This window comes from Argiope bruennichi, chromosome 9, assembly GCF_947563725.1.
Source record: "Argiope bruennichi chromosome 9, qqArgBrue1.1, whole genome shotgun sequence".
In the NCBI taxonomy this organism is placed as follows: domain Eukaryota; kingdom Metazoa; phylum Arthropoda; class Arachnida; order Araneae; family Araneidae; genus Argiope; species Argiope bruennichi.
The window spans coordinates 90,758,429-90,781,434 of record NC_079159.1 but is presented as its reverse complement, the minus strand read 5'-3'; the positions used below and the strand labels follow the sequence as shown (position 1 = coordinate 90,781,434).

The window sequence follows — 23,006 nt, the reverse complement described above, 5'->3', positions numbered from 1 at the left end:
AGATGTCTATGTATTTACAAAATAGGCTTTAAACATTAACCAGGCAAGGAAATATTATGACGAAATAAAATATAAGTTAGAAAAACTTGAAAATTAACTGCTGCAAAAAGAAATGAATGGATAAAAAAAAAAAAAAAACATCTCTTATTTCCTCATGTCTTCAGTAAACTTTGAATCGGGGAAAACAATTCTAAAAGGCGCTCATGCATTCTCTGAAGTATACAAATGTTCCAGGCTTGTATAATACTGATATTCTCATTTTCCCTAACAGTTCCACCTCAAGAGATAAAAACAATCAATGAAAATAATAATCCATACAAATTTTCATCCGTTGATCTCTTAATTGATGGCGAAAAAAGGCAGCCAAAGAAGACATCCTATTCGCTTGTCGCTAAGTCGGTTATCCTATCAAAAGTGGCACAAGCTATAGAATCAGTGGTCAACAACAGAATCAAATGTCTGACATTTTGCAGGTTTAACTATCATTAGCGGGTCGTCAAATTTGGACAAAATTCCTTATTTCGATATTTTATTATATAATAATCTCAAAATATGATTTAAATTACAGAATCTAATTATACCTCCTTTCCGAAACACTGAAGATTTTTATTCCACTCAGTACGAGCAAGAAGGCATGAACATTTGACAACCTGTATAATATAAGTAATCTAGATATCCCGGTAAATTAATCATTATTTTCAATTATTAAAAAAAAGGGAGGGATAGATTGGAAAGAACCTTAATGAGTTCCCCCCCCCTTTTGAAGATGAGATTTCTTAATACAAACTATTTATCAATTCGTTTTGAGAAATATGATTATAGTTGGTACCCAAGTTGTAAAAAAAAAAAAAAAAAGACTATAACCTATATTTTCTAACATACTTGATTAAAATCATTTTAATTTTTAAGATACTAGAGAATAAGAACTTAAATAAACGAATATTTATCTCAAATGCAACTAACTGATTCTATTATGTTCTCCTTGGATACTCGCCCTGCCTGTTCTCACACCAGTTATGTCATTACGTGTTACAGAATTAGCCTAGAAACTTTCCAATGTCATTTCCTATTTATAAATAAATTTAGATCCCACCTTATACATCTTTCTTCAATCCCACATTCGCAGATATATTAATACTTAACTATATGTTTCCACGGTAATTATTACTGCAATATTAGAAAGAGCCTTCAAACAAGTTAATTTTTCTCATGTTAAAGCAAACAACTCGTAAAAAAAAAGGACAAACACAAATATCTATAAAAAAGAAAACAATTTTATTATACATTTCATTTTGAAAGCATATGCCAACACTGTTGGCAGTTCAGTGCTCTAAAAGTGATGCATTTTAATGAGATTTTTTTTACAGATCTTAGAATACAATAATAGTCATTTTAAAAAGAATACAATTCAAAAGACATAGATATGATTCGAGTTCATATCTAAGCCAATAAAGTCATATTTTTTTTACATAAATTTATAATTATTCCCCGAAAATATACCTCTTCAGACCAATACTCAAGGGCATCAAAACAGAATGAATCAACCTAAGTAATGAAGGTAATTTAATTAAAAATATATGCATACTAGTTAAGATTGAAAAAACACAGATGCATTTAACATGTTTCCTTCTTGCTTCAACCTATAATTAGTGCCAACCTACTCAAGACACTACTATGTTACTGTGCATACACGATTAGCAATATGTGCATATCGAAGTTAACATCAAGAGTAAACCATGGGTTTGCTTATGACATTCAATTTAAAAGTTTATAATATAATTTTACAGCATAAAAAAGAAGTTTTGAACAGAACATTAATATAATTGCATAAAAAAATTCACACTTTCCTAAAAAAATTTTAAAAATTAATTTTTAAATGCTTTAATAATTAATTATCAATATAAAAATAATATGTCACTGAATTTACATTACATTACAGCATCTCTTAAATTCTGAAAATAATAAATTCAAATCATATTAGAATCTATCAAAATTGAAGATAAAATTTACGTAACAAATTTTAATACATACCAATAATGAAAAATATAAATAGGCATATAAAAAGAAAATCATATACAAAGAAAATTTTTATTTCTTGAAATTCATATAATGAAAAAAATTAATTCAACAGCTTTTTAAAATTATTGGAATTCACATAATAAAATTTGTAGTACAAAAAATCATATAAAAAATTATAAAAATGAAAATTTAAAGAATATTTATGCACAGCATGGTTAAACAATCAATATGAAAATTTATTCCCTAAATTCATAAAAGGATGCCTAATACAGAAATAGTCCTGCTTAAAAAGGAATGATATTTTTTCAAAAAGGCTCACTGATGCAATAGATGACTCGATGAAGAGTTCAATAAATTTGCAATAATTTTTCTTTTTTCTACAATCCAAGCAATTATTTAGCATGATAATCAACATCAAAATGAAAGCTATATATACTTTTCAAATCTAACATAAGAATGAGACAATTCATGCATATTTAATTAAATTAATTTAGAATACATTGTGTATTATTTAGAAAAAGACAACTTGATGTCATTAGTCAAAGTCCAGTTACATGTTAAATAACATATACATATCATGTGACTGTGAATTGACCCCATTCCAAACATGAAATGCATAGCAATCTAGATTAAAACATAATAAACAAGCACAAAACAAATAATAAAGATTTCATAAATTCACATTTTAAGAATACTTTTAAATACTCTTAAATAAGATAAAATCAGAATAAATAGTTTAATATTCAATAGTTAAATATTAACATCTGATCCAGCTGCAATTTTAAGATTCACAGTTCTCAATATTTGTATTAAATTTTAAAAAAGAGTGGAAGGGGGGGTCAGAATTTGAAACATATTGATACATTCACATTTTTAATCTGCACTATCATCTTTGCTTTTCTATGCAATTTAAATTATTTTTGACTCCTTGTGATATTAGTGACAGCAATATATATACATATATATCATTACATTATTTTACCCAAAATTTACTAATTGGTGAAGGACTGAATAAAAATTAACTCTTATTTCTTTATATGATAAAATCTTAATATTATCTTTTGATTGGCATGAACACTTCTTATGCACTTTAACAAAAAAGTTGTCTATGTACAGTTTTCAGCAATGACAACATAGTTCTAAAAACTATCCATTCATAATTTTTAACCTTTTCCTTACAGGCAGTAAAGATGCTGTGTAAGCCAAATTTTTTCTTTATGACACATACAACTATTGCACCATTAAATAAATAAGATTTCACCACCTGTCTCTCTGTAATCATTTGAGAAACAGTTTCACTCCCTAATTCTAACACATCTGTAATAGCTATGTTAGCATTAATTAGGGTAAATAAGATATGAGACTGGACTTATCCAGATCACAGACTTGATTTTCCCTTAATTAATGAAAAGAAGGGGAAATATTCTTCTGTTTCTTCATTCAATTTTTCGTATAAAGAAGGAATTTATTACCAACTACCTGTAGTCAAAAGGTTAACTTATAAATGGTAATTTTAAAAATAGCTATTACACTTATGGAATTGAGTATTATGAATGTAATAACAAGAAATCATTTCTATACTGACATAGGACTGTTTTTGCCTCTTTAATCTATTCACATTTCAGCCTATGATAATCTGAAATGCTTTATTTATTAGCAATTAAAGAAAATTGATGAGTATTTTTAAAATTTTAATAAAAATTTTAGCAAAAGATGAAATGTATGTCAAAAAAAATTGAAATTGGGATGAAAATATTTTGTGTTATTTTTCTAATATAATCTTTATCTATAATAAAACTTAAATAATCTTTTGGTCCTAATAAGAATTAATATTAAGTTAATCATCGGTGGAAATAGATTATTAAATCTCAAAAACAATTTTTTCTTAAGCTTTCATAAATATATTAATGCATTCCTATTTGATCAATAAAAGATGCTCATTTCTGTCTACATATTTTATTACATAAAAATATTTATGGACAGGTATCTTGCAATTGCTCTTCCAAACTGTTCATCAATGGTGTTTTGATAAAGTTAATACATCAAGAGGACATTTTACAATGAAGCCAAGAACAGTTGTTTGTTGATAGTTTGAATGCAAGCTTATTATCAACCAAACATCTACTAACATTTGATTGATCATTCTAATTTATTCCTTTCAGCAGATGCTCAGTAATGAAGCATAGTTGATTTTGTTTTCATATTTCCTGAACATTTTCTTTACAAAAACATTAATATTACTTCAAAGCCCCAATATTAAAAATTTAGTAAAGTGTTAAAACCTAAATATAAAATATAATAGAAAAAGATTGTTAAAAAGAAATGTACCTACCTATTTTTGGAAGTATCTTAAAAATGTATTTTCTCTAATTTGTTAAATAAGTTTTTTTTTAATTTATTGAATAAAATTTTGTAATATTGTTAATACAAAAAAATAGTAATAAAAATCAAAAATGTATTTCATGACAGATCTGACAATAAACTTTAATAAATTATAAGAATTGTAGAATAATCAATCTGTAATGCAATAAAGGCATGCTATTGACATCTAAGAAAAATAAGCTTAATTATTTTTTATTTTATTTTGTAATATATAGAAAATTAATATCCCTATAAAGAATTCAATTAAACTCTCAAATTTGTTATGTGTCTTAATAATGGATGAGGCTAAACAAAATATTTAAAAGTGTCTAAATTATAAGTCACAAACTGGATTTGAATTATCAAAATTTTATAAATGTTAGTAAAATAAAAAAAGAAAGCCAATCTTTTAACTTTAAAATAATATATACATAAAAATCACATGAACCAGAATAACTGCATTTAAAGAATCTTTAAAGAGTGCCGACACTATGCCATGAATCACATTTACACATAGAATTGGAAGATACCTAACACTTACTATCATTGTATTCAGAACAGCTATGAAATACTGAATTAATATAATCAATTTTCAAAAATTTACAAATCAAAATGGCACAGAGGAAAATTAAATGCCCAAATTTACTAATCACAGAATATTTCAAAGCTTCTTTTTAAAAACTAAATTACAACAAGAAATACTTAAATATCAAAAACATATTTAAAAGTCCAATATTTCACTAATTTCCACAAATACTATATTCGTTAAAAGTTACATTAATTTATCAAATGAACACAAATGTAAGATTTTTTTATTAAACTGAGAGTAAAAAACTAAAATGAACAATAAATACCATGCTAAACAATAAAAACAGAAGCATTTAATCTTACAAAATATCACATTAAAAGTGTTTTGAATCATCATGAACATCCTTCAAAATGGGATATTTTAATCATTTGCAGTAAAATCTCAAAATATTTTTTAAAGAGTAGGCAAACATAAATTTTTCTCATGCAAGTTTATGCAATAACGGTGGTGGGAAGGGAAGGATTTGCACACAAAAATCAGTTTACTTCACTCCCATCGATTCGAAAGGCATTATATGAATAACAATGAATCACAAATATAAGAAACGTTTTCACTTTACAATTCATACTCACATTCAAGATATGAATTAGAACAAATGTAATCTTTAGTAATGATTTTAATTTATAAGAAATTTCATATATTTCCTAAGAATTTTATTTATGTAATTAACTTTAAAAAAATGGTTGTAAAATTTGCACTCTTTAAGAATCAGATTAAAAAAGAAAATTTTGTATATAAATATCAAAACTGATTTGAAATAAATGTCAACTTAAAAAGAAACAATTTGCGCAGAAATGTATAATATATATTTAAAAAAATAATTCAGTTAATTTTTTAAAAAACAAGACTGCTTTCACCATAATTTTTGTGGAAATTTAAAAACACAAATAATTTATGCACAAAAATTTTTACTTTATCCATTCACATGCACATAAAAATTTTTTGTTATAGCGCAGTTGGAAATCTATAAATTTCATGATTTTTTTGATAATGGATATGCTTCTATCATATATTTCATAACGTATAATCAAATAAATCCATAGTTCGTTAATATTAGGTCTAGTTTCAAAAATCTAAAAATTTCAGTTAAAATGAATTATTATGCACAATAAAACTTGATTTAGTTTAATTCCTAAAAAATCTGAGTAAATAAAAATGGGATTTTTATATTTTTAATCCAAAAATTGTTCTATATGAATGACTTTCTTCAGAAACTTAACTTAAATATTATCTGTATATTATTTAAAAAAAACTATGAAGAATTTATCTAGATTAATGAGTGTATGTAATAATTAAAAAAATCCTCTATTTCAAAGAATTCCATCTATCTCTATTTTAAAAAAATCCTAAATGGCGTTTATTACAAATTTTTCTACTAAAATACAGGTAAAAGAAATATCTAAGCTATTATTCATGGATTTTGAAACACAGGTTAGAAATTATTTTTAAATTGACTAATGAAAAATGACTAGTAAAATGCTATAGCATTCTCGAAAACATTTGATCTAACAATCAAATGTACAAAATTTGGTACCAGTGTGAAACGCATTTACACTCAATATTTACAATTCTTAAGACTGGCATTCTAATAAGACAGGCACAGAAATAGTCTGAAGTGAAATAATTTGATTTTTGCCCTATTGAAAATGCAATCAATTAAAAGGACACTTCACTGTGATTGTCTATTTCAAATAAATTTACAGGAAACACTTTTGGAACATAAACAACAGAATGAAAATGTACCAAAAATTGCAAGTAACATATTTAAAAAAAAAAATCTGACCTTATAAAGCTTACATGGTGAATGAATTTCAATTTAAAAGAGCCACAACAAAAAGTTTATGCTTGTTCAATTAGTATTAACTTGCATCTTATACAACATATTCGGATGCAATTTAATCAGTACTAATGTGCTCGTTAAAAAAAATGAAAAAAATATTTCTTTAATATCAATTCTTTTCAAAGCACTATAACAGTTTTTTGCAAAGCCTATTGCTACACATATGATGGGGACAGTGCATTTTTACAAACTGACAGAAAACAAACTTTCAATAAATTTGAAAAACTCAAATAAATTGTTTTTATGTAAGCATTTGCAACGTAAAAAATAGAATAACATTTTAACTTACAGTACTACAAATACTACCAAACATTATCACACCTCCAAAACTAAATGCAAGAAGTAACTCCCAAAAAAAAACTTCTTTTTAAGTGGCATGATATTAATTTAAAAAAAAAAATATTATTTTGAAAAATAATTTGAATGTAAATATGAAAAAAATTTAAAAAAAAAGGATACTTATTACAGTTTTCACTCCTTTAAATAATTTTTTTTAGACAGAGTCTGCATTTAAAAACTTTCATTAATTTCTCATGTGTATAAGATTTTCTAATAACAAAAGAACCCTCAAAATAAATATTTTGCATAATTTTAAAAATTTATGCATAAAGTAAAATCACATAAACTAACACTATGACAAAGAAATTCTCAAAGAGAAGCATTTTATTTTACACCATAATTTCGCCCATTTTTCTCTCTCTCTCTCTCTGAATTAATTAAGAACAAGCCATTGAAATTTTAAATTATAATGGAATATTAATGGAATATAAACTTTAGTATACCTTTTCTGCAACAATTATCAGTATATAGATATTCAAATTATTATGGTCTCAAATATAAAAAGACTGGTGATCAACAAACATTATTGCTTAGTGAAAATTGCACAGCTGTTTAACAAATGATTTTGTTGTAGTTGTTTAGCTTCTTCACACATGAAAAAAAAATGCACAAAAGAAAAAAAATTGCAACACAAAAATATTTTCAATAGGTGACATTTTTTATAGTTGAATAAAAAAAAGCAGAAATATATGAATTGATACCAATTTATCAGTCATTAGAATTAACTGGTATTCTAAATTTTTTTCTTTCAAACCAAAAAAAAAGGATATATAATGAACAAACAATTATTTTTAAAATATTTCTTCAGAGCCCAGTCATCAATTCAGTGATACAATTATATAGCATATATTTAGATAATCAATCAGGAGCAATTTTAATAGAAACTGTGAAAACCAAAAAAGAAACCAATTTAATCTTGATTTTGGCACAAATAAAAAATGGCAATATATTTCCCTTGACATTTAATTCAAAAAAGATATTCATTAATCAGTGAGAATTTAGCAGGAACATTGAAAGATACTACAAATATAAATATCAATTTTTATATCATTACATCATTTCAAATCTTAATGAAGATTCAAAACCCATACTTAATACACACTTTATCATGACATGAATCCTAAAGTCAATATATGCCAGATCTTTTGAGTATTACTTATCCAAAACATCTACCACAACTTAAAAAGATTTTAAGGCATTTTACCAAAACAGGTAGGTTGGGTAGATCATTTCACAATCTGAGCATAGATAGCATTTCTTGCATAGCTATTCAGTCAACATAGAGAATGTATCATCTTTTTTTTTTCATTGTTTAATTCTTATATTATAAAAACTAAAGTCTCTCCACAATTTTTTTTAACATTCTTGGAACTAGCTGCTCATGCTACCTTTATCAAGGACTCTACCTATATATTCTGTGAGATTCACAGTTTCTCTTTCTGACCGAAGAATGAATGGGTGTTCCTAAAATGATAAAAGAAATTTTACCAAATTGAGATAAAATATACAATCAGTATCATTTAATCATTAGAAAAGTATCTAAACTTACATATGATAATTTCTGTTCATTTAAAAATACATTTTTAAAACAGAAACCATTAAGATATTTAAACAATTCTAACAAAAGAAGATACTTAAATACCCTTTGGGAAACAAGTGATAAACAAATTTTAAAATCTCAGAAAGCAATTCAAATATAAGAGACAGCAAAATGGGTTTCTAAAACTTACCAAAAGTTTCTTATACTTCGGTCGATGTTGCTCTTCTTTGATTAAGCTGAAATTATACAGATTGTTTTAAGCTATTTAAATATTACAATCAAATAAAAAAAATAATGAAACACAAAATAGAAAGCAAATTATTAAATTATAACTAATTAAATAAATGCAATTTTGCTAGATGCTCTCAGTAGTAATTCCTTTAATGAAAAAGTTTTTAGCCAAGTGAACTTTAAAAAAACTCATTTTAAACTATAATTTAAAAAATATGGAATCACATACATATTTAACTTTCTTGTGATTCCAAAAATTTTGTATACTACAACTTCAGACAAATAGTGTATCATGCTTTTAAGCACTGTATGTCAAAGGAAATAATCTAAATACTTACAAAGTTCACAAAAGAAAAAAAATGTAATTGAATTCATAAACTAAAGGTTTCATTAAAAATGATAGAAATAAAAGGTTAAACAATGTTTATTACATATAAAAAAACTATGCTATTCACAAAAATGCAGAATACACACTTTGTTTAACTTGTATTTAAAATTATACTTCCTTATATTTGACTGAATGGCTGGTTATTAATTATGCTATTTAAATATGGATTTTGAAAGCAAGACTTAAATAAAAAAATTTGAAATAGAAATGGAAATTATCTGCAATCAAAGTCAAACAAAAGCAATTAGAAATGCAAAGAAACTTTCTTAAAAAATCCACACCTAAAACTGACAAAATTACAAAAGCACATTGAATGACTCTTACCAAGTATTGACAAAATTTACAAATTCTAATGAGAAAGTATTTCCATTTTCATTTGGACTGATTTGTGGAGGATCGCCTTGAACAACTTGTGTGAGCTGTTCAAAAACACTGTTCCACTTAGGATAAGGAAACCTTCCGGTAGATACTTCAATCTGTTAAGAAATTACATGTTATTATATTACATTTATTAAATTAAAGATATGAATATCAAGTATATCATGAATAGAATGACAACTAAAAGTAAAAATGGTGTGAAATTTAATAAACAAGAGTAATGTTTTTAAAAAATTAACTAGGAAATAACCATTCCTTCTGCTATACACTACTAAAGATTTTATACATTCAGTTATATTTAACCAAAATTTATATTTTTGCACAATAATGGTTTAAATACTTGTAAGTACATCATAATACCATTTCATTTATGACTTTTCAAAATCAAAAACAAAATAAACTTTCAATATCATCTTCTTGGAGCTACAATTCCATATGAAAAAAATTATACCAAATTAATTGCTTTCCATAAGTTTAAGTTCATAATATTCTAAACAATCTTATAAAATTACATCATGAAAATAATTATATTCCATTAATATTTTTAATTTCCAAAATAAATATAATTTGCACATATTTGGCATATTAAATATTTTATAATAAATATACTAATTTGCAATTGTATATTCCAATATGCTAATACTTTTTTTCCATCTCTTTATAATATTCTTAATACCTTACTTCCATTTATTTTCTATTCCAGATATGAATGTCAAAAAAAATCATAAAAGCATCAGATTTTGACAGAAATACTTAAAATAAATTGAAATTTTTATCACATTTATAATGAAATTTCTTATGTTTACATTTTGATTTATTATTAATAACATTTTTGAATTTTAATAATATATATATATATAATTTTCTATTTTTTTACTGCACAAATAAAAAAAGTGTTTAAAACCTTTTTATATTTAATTTTCTACTTTTTTTTTACCTTTATTGTATTTCATAATGCATGGTTAAAAATATTATATCCACAAACTAATTTTTCTCAAAATAATTTCAAGATGATACTATTTTCTATGAAATTTATTTTTAGGCAAATTAAAATATTAATATATACATAAAAGTACAAAAATTATTAAAGTATTCTATTTTAATAAAGAGTTAATAACTGAACAAAATTCAAGGTCACAAGAAAGTGAGTGAAAAATCGATACCATCCTTACAAACAAGAAACGTAAAATAAAGCAAAAGCATTTAATTAAGAAATTCTTATTACTTCAAAAGCATAATTACTTTTTGAACTACATTACAAAAACTATTTATAACATATTTCCAAAACTATAGTACTAACAAATGGAAACCAAAATATTTATAAATCTAGTCCTTAGTTATAAAACCCTTGAAGTAATAAGAATCCTCTTAAATGTCACAAACATCATATTACATACACTACTTGGAAAGCTTTATAAAATATATTATAGTTATTTAACTAAGCTCATTTTTTGAAATGTAATAAAATGATGTAGAAAAGGTCACCTAGAATCTCTTAGAATCGAAAAAAGGAATGTGATTGTAATAAATGTGTATCATTACAGAATCAAGCGAAACAAGTGCAGAGAGCATGGGATTTAACAGGTAATAAGGAGATAAACAGCTTAAAATTAATATTAATAAAATGAGAAGAATTTCATTTTCAATATTTTACAAAGGAAAGTTTTCATTTCTGAAAATTTAGCACCTAAAATAAAAACAGATTATATTAAATATTTTCCAGTGACTATCAATATTTCTTTTACTTGTATAAGATTTGACAAATTCGTGCTTTAATATCAGACTTAAAGACTGCCTTTAAACAAATATTTAATTTCCAGTGCTCACAGTCAAAAAAGCAGGAACATAATAATGCTGAATATAACAAAAACAATAAAAAAAGAAGCAAATTACCAATGTTATTCCTAAACTCCATACATCAGACCTCACATCATATCCTCTGGCTCTGCCTGGATCAATCCTTTCAGGCTAATAGGATAAAAAAAAATTGCATTTAAAAGACAAAAACAGGTTGCTCTATTTGTTACAAACATTGTCAACTAAAATGAATGCAGCTTTAATATCATCATTAACAGGCATTGCAATGTTGAAAATTTAACAAATAATAAAGGCACTTAAAATTTTAAAGACACAGACATTTAGAACATTTACATTGATAATTATATATCATATTCATAATTATTATTACATTATAAGGCATTTACAATATTTGTAAAAAAGAAATCACATTTGAATTCATTACACAGTTAAAATGCGATAAGCTTCGAACGATAAGCTAAGAACACTTTTATAACACAAACTATTTTAAAAGTATTATTATTATTATACATTTTGAAATATATATATTGGCAATATCAGACTTTTTAAAGATAATTCAATTGTTAATAGTTTAATTCAAACAAATCAACTGGTTGCTAGTACTGAATAAAAGCAATATTTTTTCATAAAAATTTCAAAGTAAAACAAATTTTACTAATGAAATATATATATATATATATATATATATATATATATATATATATATCTGAAGCAATAAAAAAAAGAAATAGGAAGTATTCATTTAATTAAATAGCCAAAAATACAAATAAATTACTCTTTAAACAAAAAACAGGAAACTGTGAAAAATATTAAATAGGAAAATCCATACAATACAAATTTGATTATTTAAGATGACAGGGACAGTAAACAATTTGGATAATCAAAAACTTGATTTCAAATCATGATTTTTTTTTTCACAATCTTTTCTGAATTCTGTCGATTTTATAGAAAAATGAAAAAGAGTTTGATTGTCTAGTACTGATTTAGTTAACAGAAACCTCAGGTGACAGACATCTCACAGTCATTTTTTTTATTATTATTTTAGTGGTATTTTTTTATAAAGCAAGAAGAGAAAATTCGGTTTTTACACAAAAAATTTATTTTTCAAATAACTTTAAATGAAGAAAATGAGATACTTCTTTATTTCAAATAGGAATAAAAATAAATATACCAAATAAGAAAAATATAATAAAATACTTACTGCCATATATGGACGACACCCAGCATCTCTAGTTTTTGCTATGGAATCTACTAACTGACCACTTATACCAAAATCACATAATTTGATATTTCCTCTACGATCAAGTAAGATATTACTTGGTTTGACATCTATTGAATTTAAAAAGATTTCAATTTGAAAATAGAAATAAGCAACATAACATAGATTAATAAATTCAGTATCTGATCTGACACATAGTTCATCCAGACCACCCAAAAAGAATTTTGACTTGTAAAATATTCTATATATATGCTGCTTTCAAATTTTTAATTATTTAAGCAAAAGTAAATTAAACCTTCATACTACATATTTAATGTGCTTGGTGAATTTTTTTATCACCAGTTGGACTAATTTTACTAAAGTAAATAAGCAGCAATAGATGAAAGTAGTCCTCTTTTGTCAAGGAACAAACACATCAGGAACAAATTTCAGTTTAAAAAATTTCTTAAAGTAGCTAAAATAAGTTTATATTCTACTGAGTATGGAAAAAAAATATATAAGAATTTCTTCAGAGAATAGGAAAAGAGAGCATTTAAATTTTGAAAGATAAACACAATTCATTTTATTGTGTTTCATTCTAATGACAAATGAGTGAATGGACAAGCAAATTGATAGTCAAACCAATGAATCTGAATTAATATATTTAAATTCTAGGCTAAATAAAATTATAAAATGTAACATTGAAAGATAAATTTATAATGAAAAGTTTTAGTTTGTGTTTCATGAAATACCTACTTATTTATAGATATTTATAAAAGCATGAGAAAAGTATTTTAATATATGATTCTTAAATATCACTTATCACTTTGATAATTTTGAAATAATCTTATCATTAATAAGGAAAAAAAATCTTTAAAATAAATATAAAATTCATTCAAAATAAGAAATCAAATTTCATGACAAAGGAAGTTAATTTTTTTCAACCAAATTTCCTTTGTCAAATAATATGATTTTACAAGCAGGTCTGCTCTTTATGATTAATATTAATCATGAATCTAAATGTCATAAAGCAGACAAAATTAAAAACAGAAGAACATTTAGCAAGAAAACAAATAAATAGAGACTGTTACTATGCCTATTTTCTTCCTTATTTCATATATGCATGCAATTTCAACTTTAAAGTGAAATAAAATGTATAAATAAAACAATGCAAATTTAATGATTTTTCAATTATAAGCTTCTTACAAAAGCAATAAACAATATCCTATTTATTAAATCAATTTTTACCCATTCACATTTTTAAAAAAGGTAAAAGAAATAACTGGCATTCAAAAATGTTTGATATGTATCAATTTTTATGTTTTTTCAGAGCAAAAATTAAAAGGTCTTGTTGTAATATGATTAAAAATTTTGATAATATTACATTAGAAGTTTGAATAAGTAAACAAAAAGGCAGATTTCAATTTACATTGGTAAAGAGACAGTGAAATATAAATACAAAATATTCCATTATCATATCTTACAAACATATTCAGAGATTAACAAAAATTCTCAAACTTTTGAATTTTTTAAATTCTAATATTTGAAGAAAATTATTTTTAACAAACAATAAACAATTCTGGTAAAAATTTTTATTACAAACAGTATACAAAAATTTAATTTCATTACATTTTCTTACTCTGATCAATCATAAACTACTTAACTAAATAGGAAATACAAAATTATTTTAATTTACCTCTGTGAATAATGTTAAGTTTTTCTTTGAGATAATTCAAAGCCTTTAGTGTCTGAAAAAAAAAAGATATGACATTAGAAGAAAAATGAAAGATAAAAATGATTTTAAGATGATGCTTATATTTAACAATCAGAGAATATGGAATTTCAGATGCAATTTTAAAACTGATTTTCAAAAACATTTCCAAACATTATATATATACAAAATCATTTTTAATTCTTGTGAATCAACACAAAATACAGTAAAAAAAAAATTTTTAAGACTGACTTTTAATTACACACACAATAAAGTGACAAATAAAAATTTAATAAATTTCAATCAACATTACAAAAACTGAAATGAAACTAGTCAGGTATATCATCTGAATATCAATCCAAAATGAAAACTAAATGTATAAAAATACATATAAATAGAAGTTTATTGTACTGATCTATGACTTTTAACTATCTACCATATGTTTGTTACGAATATTCTTACCATGGTTCAAAATCATGACCAAAAAATAAATATATATATATATGACTGAAAAATATTATTATTCCATGAAAATTTCAATTTTACTTTAAGAAAACATTTTATTATTTAACTACAATTTTATTCCAAATTTTAACAAAGAATTAAAAGTTACAAAAAGATCAAATTCATGAGGCAAACAAACACATTATATCTATTTACAAAATATAATTAAAAAATTAACAAAATTTTTTCATCAAATTTTATTCAAAAAATTATTTAATAAATTATACCCTGAATAATTCAAAACTTACTTTCTACAATTACTACAATTCAGGTAAACAACATCAAGGGGGGAAAAAACTATAAGTATTAAGGAAAAATACAGGTAAATAATCTATAAATAACAACAAAAGTTGTTCAAACCTTATTGATTTCACAAAGTTATACTTACAGCTGTTGTTACTTTCCCAAGAAAGCTTTCAGGTATTCTTTGATTGAGCCTTTCATGTACTATTTTATAAAATTTATCTAAAGATGTATCCATTAGTTCCATACATATCCAACAATCACCCTAAAATGGTATGAAAGTAAACCAAGATTACATTTGGAAAAATTAAAGATTTACCACCTTCAAAGAAATCATTTGATAAATAATAAGAAATTCTGTTTGTAGCAAAACTAGTGATAGCAATTATAACTTACGAAAAATTAAGTAGTACAATTAGATTTCCATTGACAAATAATTTGCATTATTAAGATCAGTCATTAATACAGCAAATTGCAAAACAATAATCAAATAATTTTTATAAAATACTACAAAAGAAAGCATGACAGGCAAAAAAAAAAAAAAAAATGTTTCAAAATACCACAAAGTATACGATGAAAAATTACTATCTCACTGTAAGAATCTTAATGTAATAGCAATGAAGCTAAATAAATAATAAAATAGCAATAAAAAATTTTTTAACTTTGTTAAAAGGATTTCAACTAGTTTCAACAACAAAGGATGTTTCAAGGCAGGAAAATTTAATTTTGAAAAATAAAAACCTTTAAATTTCATTTTAATAGTAAGAAAAATTCAATAGGATAAATATTAACTAGTACGAAGCATGTCATAATTTTTGACTCATAAACATATTTTATTTGTATATCATTCAGCTGTGTGTGAAGAGTTATTTTCTCTAGAAACTGCAGTAATATTTTATATCATCTAAACCAAACATTTTAAGAAAACTGCAAAAAATATCTTGAGAAGAATAGAGAATGTATACATTTGAAAATACATTATAGGTATTTAAATTTAAAAAAAGATAAATAAAGCAAACTGAAACATAGTTTCTGAATTGTATAGAATGCTAATAAACAGAAGAAAAAAAATTAACACTTTTTGTTTTGTACTATTACGAATCACAACATAAAACAATTCCTATAAAGGGAAAAATTATATATGAAGGAATTTTAAATCAGATGGTTACTATAAAATTGCTCAAAAATTTGCAGATAAGAATATTCACAATGCAATTTAAAATTAAAATACTCACTTCCTTAAATATTGCACCAAAAAACTGTACTATATATATACAATCATTACTTTTCATCACAACTTCTAAATCCATTAAAAGCTGTTTTTGCTCTTTTTCATCAACGGTAGACCTAATCCTCTAAAAAAAAAAAAAGGAAGAAAAATTTTGTAAAAATTAGAAAACAATTACTTTATTTAATTTCCCAGTAAAGTAAGTTAACTCAACTTACTTTTACAGCCATAATTGTACCACTTTTCTTATGAATCATTTTATTTACGGTACCAAAAGCTCCTCTTCCGATTTCTCCCAAGTCTTGTAAATCATCAGCTGTGAAGTCATATGTCTATGAAGCAAAAATAATTCAGATAAAGAAAACAATACATTTATTGAAATATACAGAAAATAAATTAGGATATTCACTAAATAAAAAAAAAATATAATAAAAGCTTTTGAGATTTTTTTTTTAATTTCGGAAAATTAAAAAAAAACTTCATAGTTTTTTGTTTTTTTTTAAATTTAAGGAGTCAAAATTAAACAGCCAAATAAATATAAATTTTTTATCATTTCTTTAAAACTTTCATTTAACTGTAATTTTTCCCAAATGTGCCAAAAGAAATAAATAACATAATAAATTTTAATAAACAAACAGTTTTATAACTAATATAACTTAATTATAAACAATATCTAAGCTTATTTAAGTTATAAATTTTGAAAATCAATGCAAAGACAAAGATTAAGTTTAATGTGAATAATGTGTTACTGATAAATTGATAAACTAACTTCTTCTTATTTATTTTAATAATAAATGCAAGAATATTTTATAGGAATTTACTTACAACTTCTGGTGATATTTTTAGCTTGCCAGAGGTTTGAATGCTATGTGTAACCCAGCCTCTTTCTCTGCAAAATTGAATAATATAAATATAATGAAATTTTAAAAAATGAAATGTTTTTAAATTGAAATTACCTTTAAAAATAATTAGATTTTAAATTAAATATATCTAAAATTTTCCAAAGGTTATCATAACATACATCACTATATATACTCTTTAGATCATTTAAATTCTGGATCAACAGCCTACAGCATATTAAAAATAAAATTGATACATTGTGATAAGCCTCAATTATCAAATAAATAAGTGTTTCACCAGCTGACTATCCTGAACTGACACTATATTCTGATGTTATTGATAACTCATAATTAGTAAATAGCCAAAGGTGACAGTTGAAATCTTTATAGATAGCTATGTACATAGAACAATGGAAAAGTGACTTTATAAAAAATATTAATAGAAAAGAAACAACATTAATAGAAAAGATAATCCTCATTATTTGTGAAAGAGAGGCATGAGGTGTGAATCCTTGAATATATGTAACTGATAAAATAACTCAACTAGTAACTAAAAACTAGTAAAATAAAGATGATGACTTCCAAACAGATATCCTTTATAGAAAAAAAAAATATTAAAAATAACTTCCCCAAAATATTCTTTTTATCAAGAAATGTCCAGAAACTTTATTATTCATTCTGATGAGTGAAACCTGCATTGTGCAAAACCATTTGGCAATATTTCGTGGTGCAAATAGAATTTCCTGTAGTCTTATCCTTTATCTTTACAGGCTTTAGGAAAATATTAATAATGGTCAAATTAATTATCTGTTAGCAGAATGCATGAAGTGATACATTTCAATATTTACATGCTGACACAAAATGTTTTATACATTGGCATATCTACAACATAAAGAATTTTGGTATGTTAGTTTTCTGCAACATTATAATCCATAATCAAAAGCATGCCAATAAAAAGTACAATAAAGATGGTTTTCAGGGAATTTTTTTAACTATATGCTAAATAATTAATATAATGATTTACATTGTTAAACAGAAAGAAAACATAGATCTACATATATAAAGCAGATCAATACGAAGCTTTTTAGATAAATCACATGTTAAAGTAGATGTTTATAAACTTTCTAAGATTTTTGTAAAAGTAGATACAACCTAAGCAAATTAGACTTTAAATATGAGGATAAAATTTGCAGAAATTTATATTTACTTACATAGGAGGTGGATGGCAACCAGAAAAGTTGGAAAGACTAGAACTCTTCCTGCTGCAAGCACTATTAAAGCTTAGTTTCAAACGTTCTCTTTTTTCTGAGGAGGACAAAATGAAAATATAATCAACACATCATATATAAACATGTGCTAGTTAAACTTTTATTCATAAAATTCATATTAGTTTTCACAAATTATTTTTGACACATCTTGCATTTTTCTGCACTGGCTTATTCGAAAACTTGCATCTTTTTGGTTAGGGAATAGTATGATATTTAAACACTGAAGACACCATTCATAAACAGTCAGAGATAATAAAATTTCTAAAAAAGCAAAATTCAAGCCTATTAAACTGCATTAAACAAGCATTTAGATTCCCAAAAAATTTAGACAATTGCAAAAGAATCACATTTCCAGAAACAACCTTATAACAATTATTCATAAAAGACTACATATATTTCAGTTAATCATTTAACTGTTTTGCAAAATTTTTCTCAATATATATCAATTACATTTAAAAAAATGCTGATTAAGACAATTAAAAAAAAGTTTAATCAGTCACATATCTAAAGGAAAATTTATCATTAATTCAAAATAGTACCTTATTATATTTCAAATTCCAGCATTGCTTTTTTTAAAAAATAATAGTTCCTAATAATTATAATTCATCATCCAAAAAAAAAAAAAAAATTAAAAATTTTTTGGCATACTTTGAAATTTTAAAGTTTACCTTCTCTAAAGCAAATTGATGTGAATTTCACACTAACTACTAATCTATATAATATCTGAACAATATCAAAACCCTTGATAATACTAGTCCATTTAAGATTTCAAGATGCTTTTGCTGTAATTATTATTTGCTGAATAAGACCAAGCTTCTATATCTTTAATAATGGTTCAGTTTCTTTTCTTCTTCTTTCTGAAAGCTTATAATATCATTTTACACCATCAAAGCAACAATTACTGGTTTTAATATGAACTAAAAAAAAGATTAAACTGGCAAAGAATCATCTGAGTCAAATTATCAAATTATCTGAGTCAAAATTTTATAGACATCAACATTATCTTCAATTTTGTAATACAGGAAAACAATCTTGATTTCTTTCCATGTTTATAAGTTTTTTTTTTTTTTTTTTTTTTTTGACAGGGATATAAAAATGTCACTTCTTTCAACAGAAAATAAAATCTTTTTAGTCAATTAATTTTAGAGCAAATTCACATGCTTCATGAAATGCTTTCAAAAATGGTTTTTATGTAACATTTTACATATTTCCTATAACAGATTCCACAAACTTAAATTTTTTTTAAAAAAATTTTGCAGCTGAAGTAATTGTTTAGGAATAATAAATGCATTTTATAATTATGCCTTTTTTAAAAGAAACTTGATATTAAAGAAAAAAGTATTTAAATACTTTTCATTGAAAATTTTAGTAGTTATATAATATACTGAATACAAAAACTTTAAAATTTTAGAGATCGAGTTACTGGTATTTTGTCAAGAATAAAAAAAATATTTTTTTAATAAAAGGAACTTTTTAAAAATCAAAAAAAAAAAATAGACATATAATCTAAGTATCAGATAACAATACAGAATAAGAATTATAAGAGTTATAATATTTGTAATCTGTGAATGATAACTTAGAATTTATTATAATCATAGCTAAAATAACTGCTTTTATCTTTACACTACCCATAATTTATATTCATCATAGTTTTTTTTGAAAAAATTAATGAATTTCAAATAGTTATATTGCTATTACACAAATTTCATAATCAGGCAGGCTGAAATTTTATTTTGTTCTAAATATTTATCAACAAATAATTGCTTTACAACAAATTGACTTAAATCGTAAAAGTAAGAATATTCTATTCTTTAAAAAATAAAATTAATTTTAAGTTACTTAAACATTTTTAAATTTAAAATATATACACATGGATCTTAATATACAGCAGAAAAAAAAATCTTCAAATAAAGACATTTTTAAAAAATTATACTTGCAGTATTAGTGTCAAGGTTTAGAAATTATATAACCTGATGCTATTTTTACTATTTTTAAAATGCTATTTTTACTTCATATTTTTAGACAATGTAAAAGGAAGATTTTAAACCAATTAAAACACACTACTATTGCATCAATCATATTTATAGCAGATACTAAAAGTACAGATACAAAGGACATTAATAGGAAAAAAATTTTACTCACATTATTGAGAAGAGAATCATTAATATGAACACTGAACAAAGAAATTTAGAAATGTAAATCATACAACAATTAATTACAATATCCTGTTTTAGTTAATAGGTTAAAAAAAATTAAGCATAAAGAAGTACATTAAGAGTTTTATATGGAAGTAGATTTAATGCATAATAATAGAAATACATATTTCTATTATATAAAAAATTTCATTCTTGAAAGAAATTTTTCCAAATGATCTTTTAAATTCTGTTATATTTAAGGATGATTGTTAAAAACGATGTTAGAAACGATTCTAGAAACTTCAATCAATGAAAAAAAACAGCATCCATTATCAATTTGTATAGCATTTTCCCAAATATAATTTATATTAACATATCATACAAGGGTTAATTATGATTTTCAAGTAATTGCAGAATAAAAGCTCTAGATAATGTAATAAATATCGAGATTCATTCATAAAAATATCAATAAAACATTTTTAAAATAGTGCTTTATAAGTAAATATGCTGTTATTAACAGGGTACATTAAACATTTTCTTGAAATTTAATTAATGATAACAATCAGTAACGCAGAATTCAATAAATCAGAATCAAGATGAAGTTGATTCGTAAGGATCATGATAGAAAAAAAAAATGTTCGTATTTATTTACCTTGATTACGAGATATATCATGTCTGTGACTATGATTGTGTTCCGCCATTGTTTATTCAGGAATCTTTATCGATGTAGTGTAAAATAATCAAATGAAAAAATATGAAAATTGCACTAAATCAAAGCTGCATTTATATGTACTTTGTAAATTTGCGAAAAAAACAATGAAACAATTTCATTTATAATCCAGTTCCTCCAACAAGCAAACCAAACATTGAATAGATAAATCTCATTTTGTTTGTACTCGGCACAATCTCGAACAACTACAAAATCGAAACAAACATATGAGGCTGATCTAATAGTACCTAAAGGAAAGCTTTTTCGGTTTTGTTCCGTTTTGGAATTGGAATGTTAATGATAGATCAAAATTATTATAGATCACTGACAGAAAAAGCAATTATAGTAAATAAACTTTGTAGGGACGGAATTCATAAGTTTGAATTCCACTAAATGAATTATTATTTTTAAAGAACGTTCCTTTAGCAACAATTCTTAATTAACAATTTCAATATATAAAAAGAGTAAATAAATATTTCTCTTTTCACCAATAATAACTGCTAATGAAAATAAATTTAAAAAATTAATCAAAGGTAAATTTACAAAAGATAATTTTGAGTGTATTTTTTTAGAATTGGCAAAGGCATAATCTCCCTGATCACCATGTTATTTAGAACTGAAGTCGAAACCTATATGAAAATTAAGGTGGAAGAAAGTATTGCTTCATGGTGAAAAACAACGAGAATCCGAAGACATTATACTATCATCCCTGCGTCGATTAGATGTGAATTCAATACATTCGTTAAATGGTAATTACTATGTATTAATTAACCACATGAGTAGAATATTATTACACAATTATGCCACCGGAGTATAGTTTAATGTATAATTGCGAGAAAAAAAAAGAAAAAGGAGCCACCCACCTTCATTCTGGTACCGTTCCCATACAATCATGTCATTCGAAAAAAAATAATGTACCCTTAAAGATTTTTGAATTGAAAATTTCAAAAAGGAACAATCTATGAATTGAAATAAGAACAAACTTTAAAATTTCTAAAGACAACTCTCTTTTTTCTCACCAAATTTTAAAATTACACCAAAAGTTACCAAGTTTCATTAGCCTATGTCTATTTGTTTCGAAATTTTAAGCAAACAAATTTTGACTTTCTAATGTTATTAAATTTTGAACTTCGATTCATATCTTAACAAGTAACATTGTTATGGACAATAATTGTTATTTCCTACCAATTCTTTTTGTTATGAAAATGGAATGCATTCTACTCATTTTGCACACACATTTATTATTAAAAAAATAAATTTTTACATGCGGAAAAAACTTTAAAAGTAGAGTTTGCAAATTTTTACAGGAGACAACACACTTAAATTTGGACATAAATCGAAAAACAAAAGGCCATTTTATAGGAACGTGCAAAATTCCAGCTCATTTCTAGTAGTTTTTCTATTACATTTTTTTTTTGTTTGTTTGTTTGTTTTGTTTTGCCTCTAAAACAATTCCTTCAAGGATGTATCCACAAATTTCAAAGTGTCGCCAGCTTTTTATATGGCATTTAAATGCTACTATTCATGCATTCCTTGAAAAAAAATGTTATTCCCCATTCTATTATAATGTAACAATAAATTTAAAAAAATTAATTTAATTTAGTTTGAAAAGCTTTTTGAGATTTATGCTTACTTCAATTGCTTTATTTTCAAATTATCCACCGGTAT

At 24.2% G+C, this 23,006-nt stretch overlaps 1 protein-coding gene across 1 annotated transcript; it reads right to left on the bottom strand.

Annotated features, from left to right (window-relative positions):
* Positions 1-1,254: 1,254 nt before the first annotated feature.
* Positions 1,255-21,552, bottom strand: LOC129983865 (dual specificity mitogen-activated protein kinase kinase 4-like). Its single transcript, XM_056093533.1, has 12 exons — positions 21,282-21,552; positions 18,438-18,531; positions 17,213-17,276; positions 16,606-16,719; positions 16,395-16,514; positions 15,305-15,424; positions 14,398-14,449; positions 12,705-12,832; positions 11,579-11,653; positions 9,632-9,783; positions 8,879-8,924; positions 1,255-8,612 (listed from the first exon to the last, which is right to left on the bottom strand). The coding sequence occupies exons 1-12, from the start codon at positions 21,328-21,330 to the stop codon at positions 8,520-8,522; spliced, it is 1,107 nt and encodes a 368-aa protein (XP_055949508.1). The 5' UTR covers positions 21,331-21,552; the 3' UTR covers positions 1,255-8,519.
* Between the last annotated feature and the right edge of the window lie 1,454 nt (positions 21,553-23,006).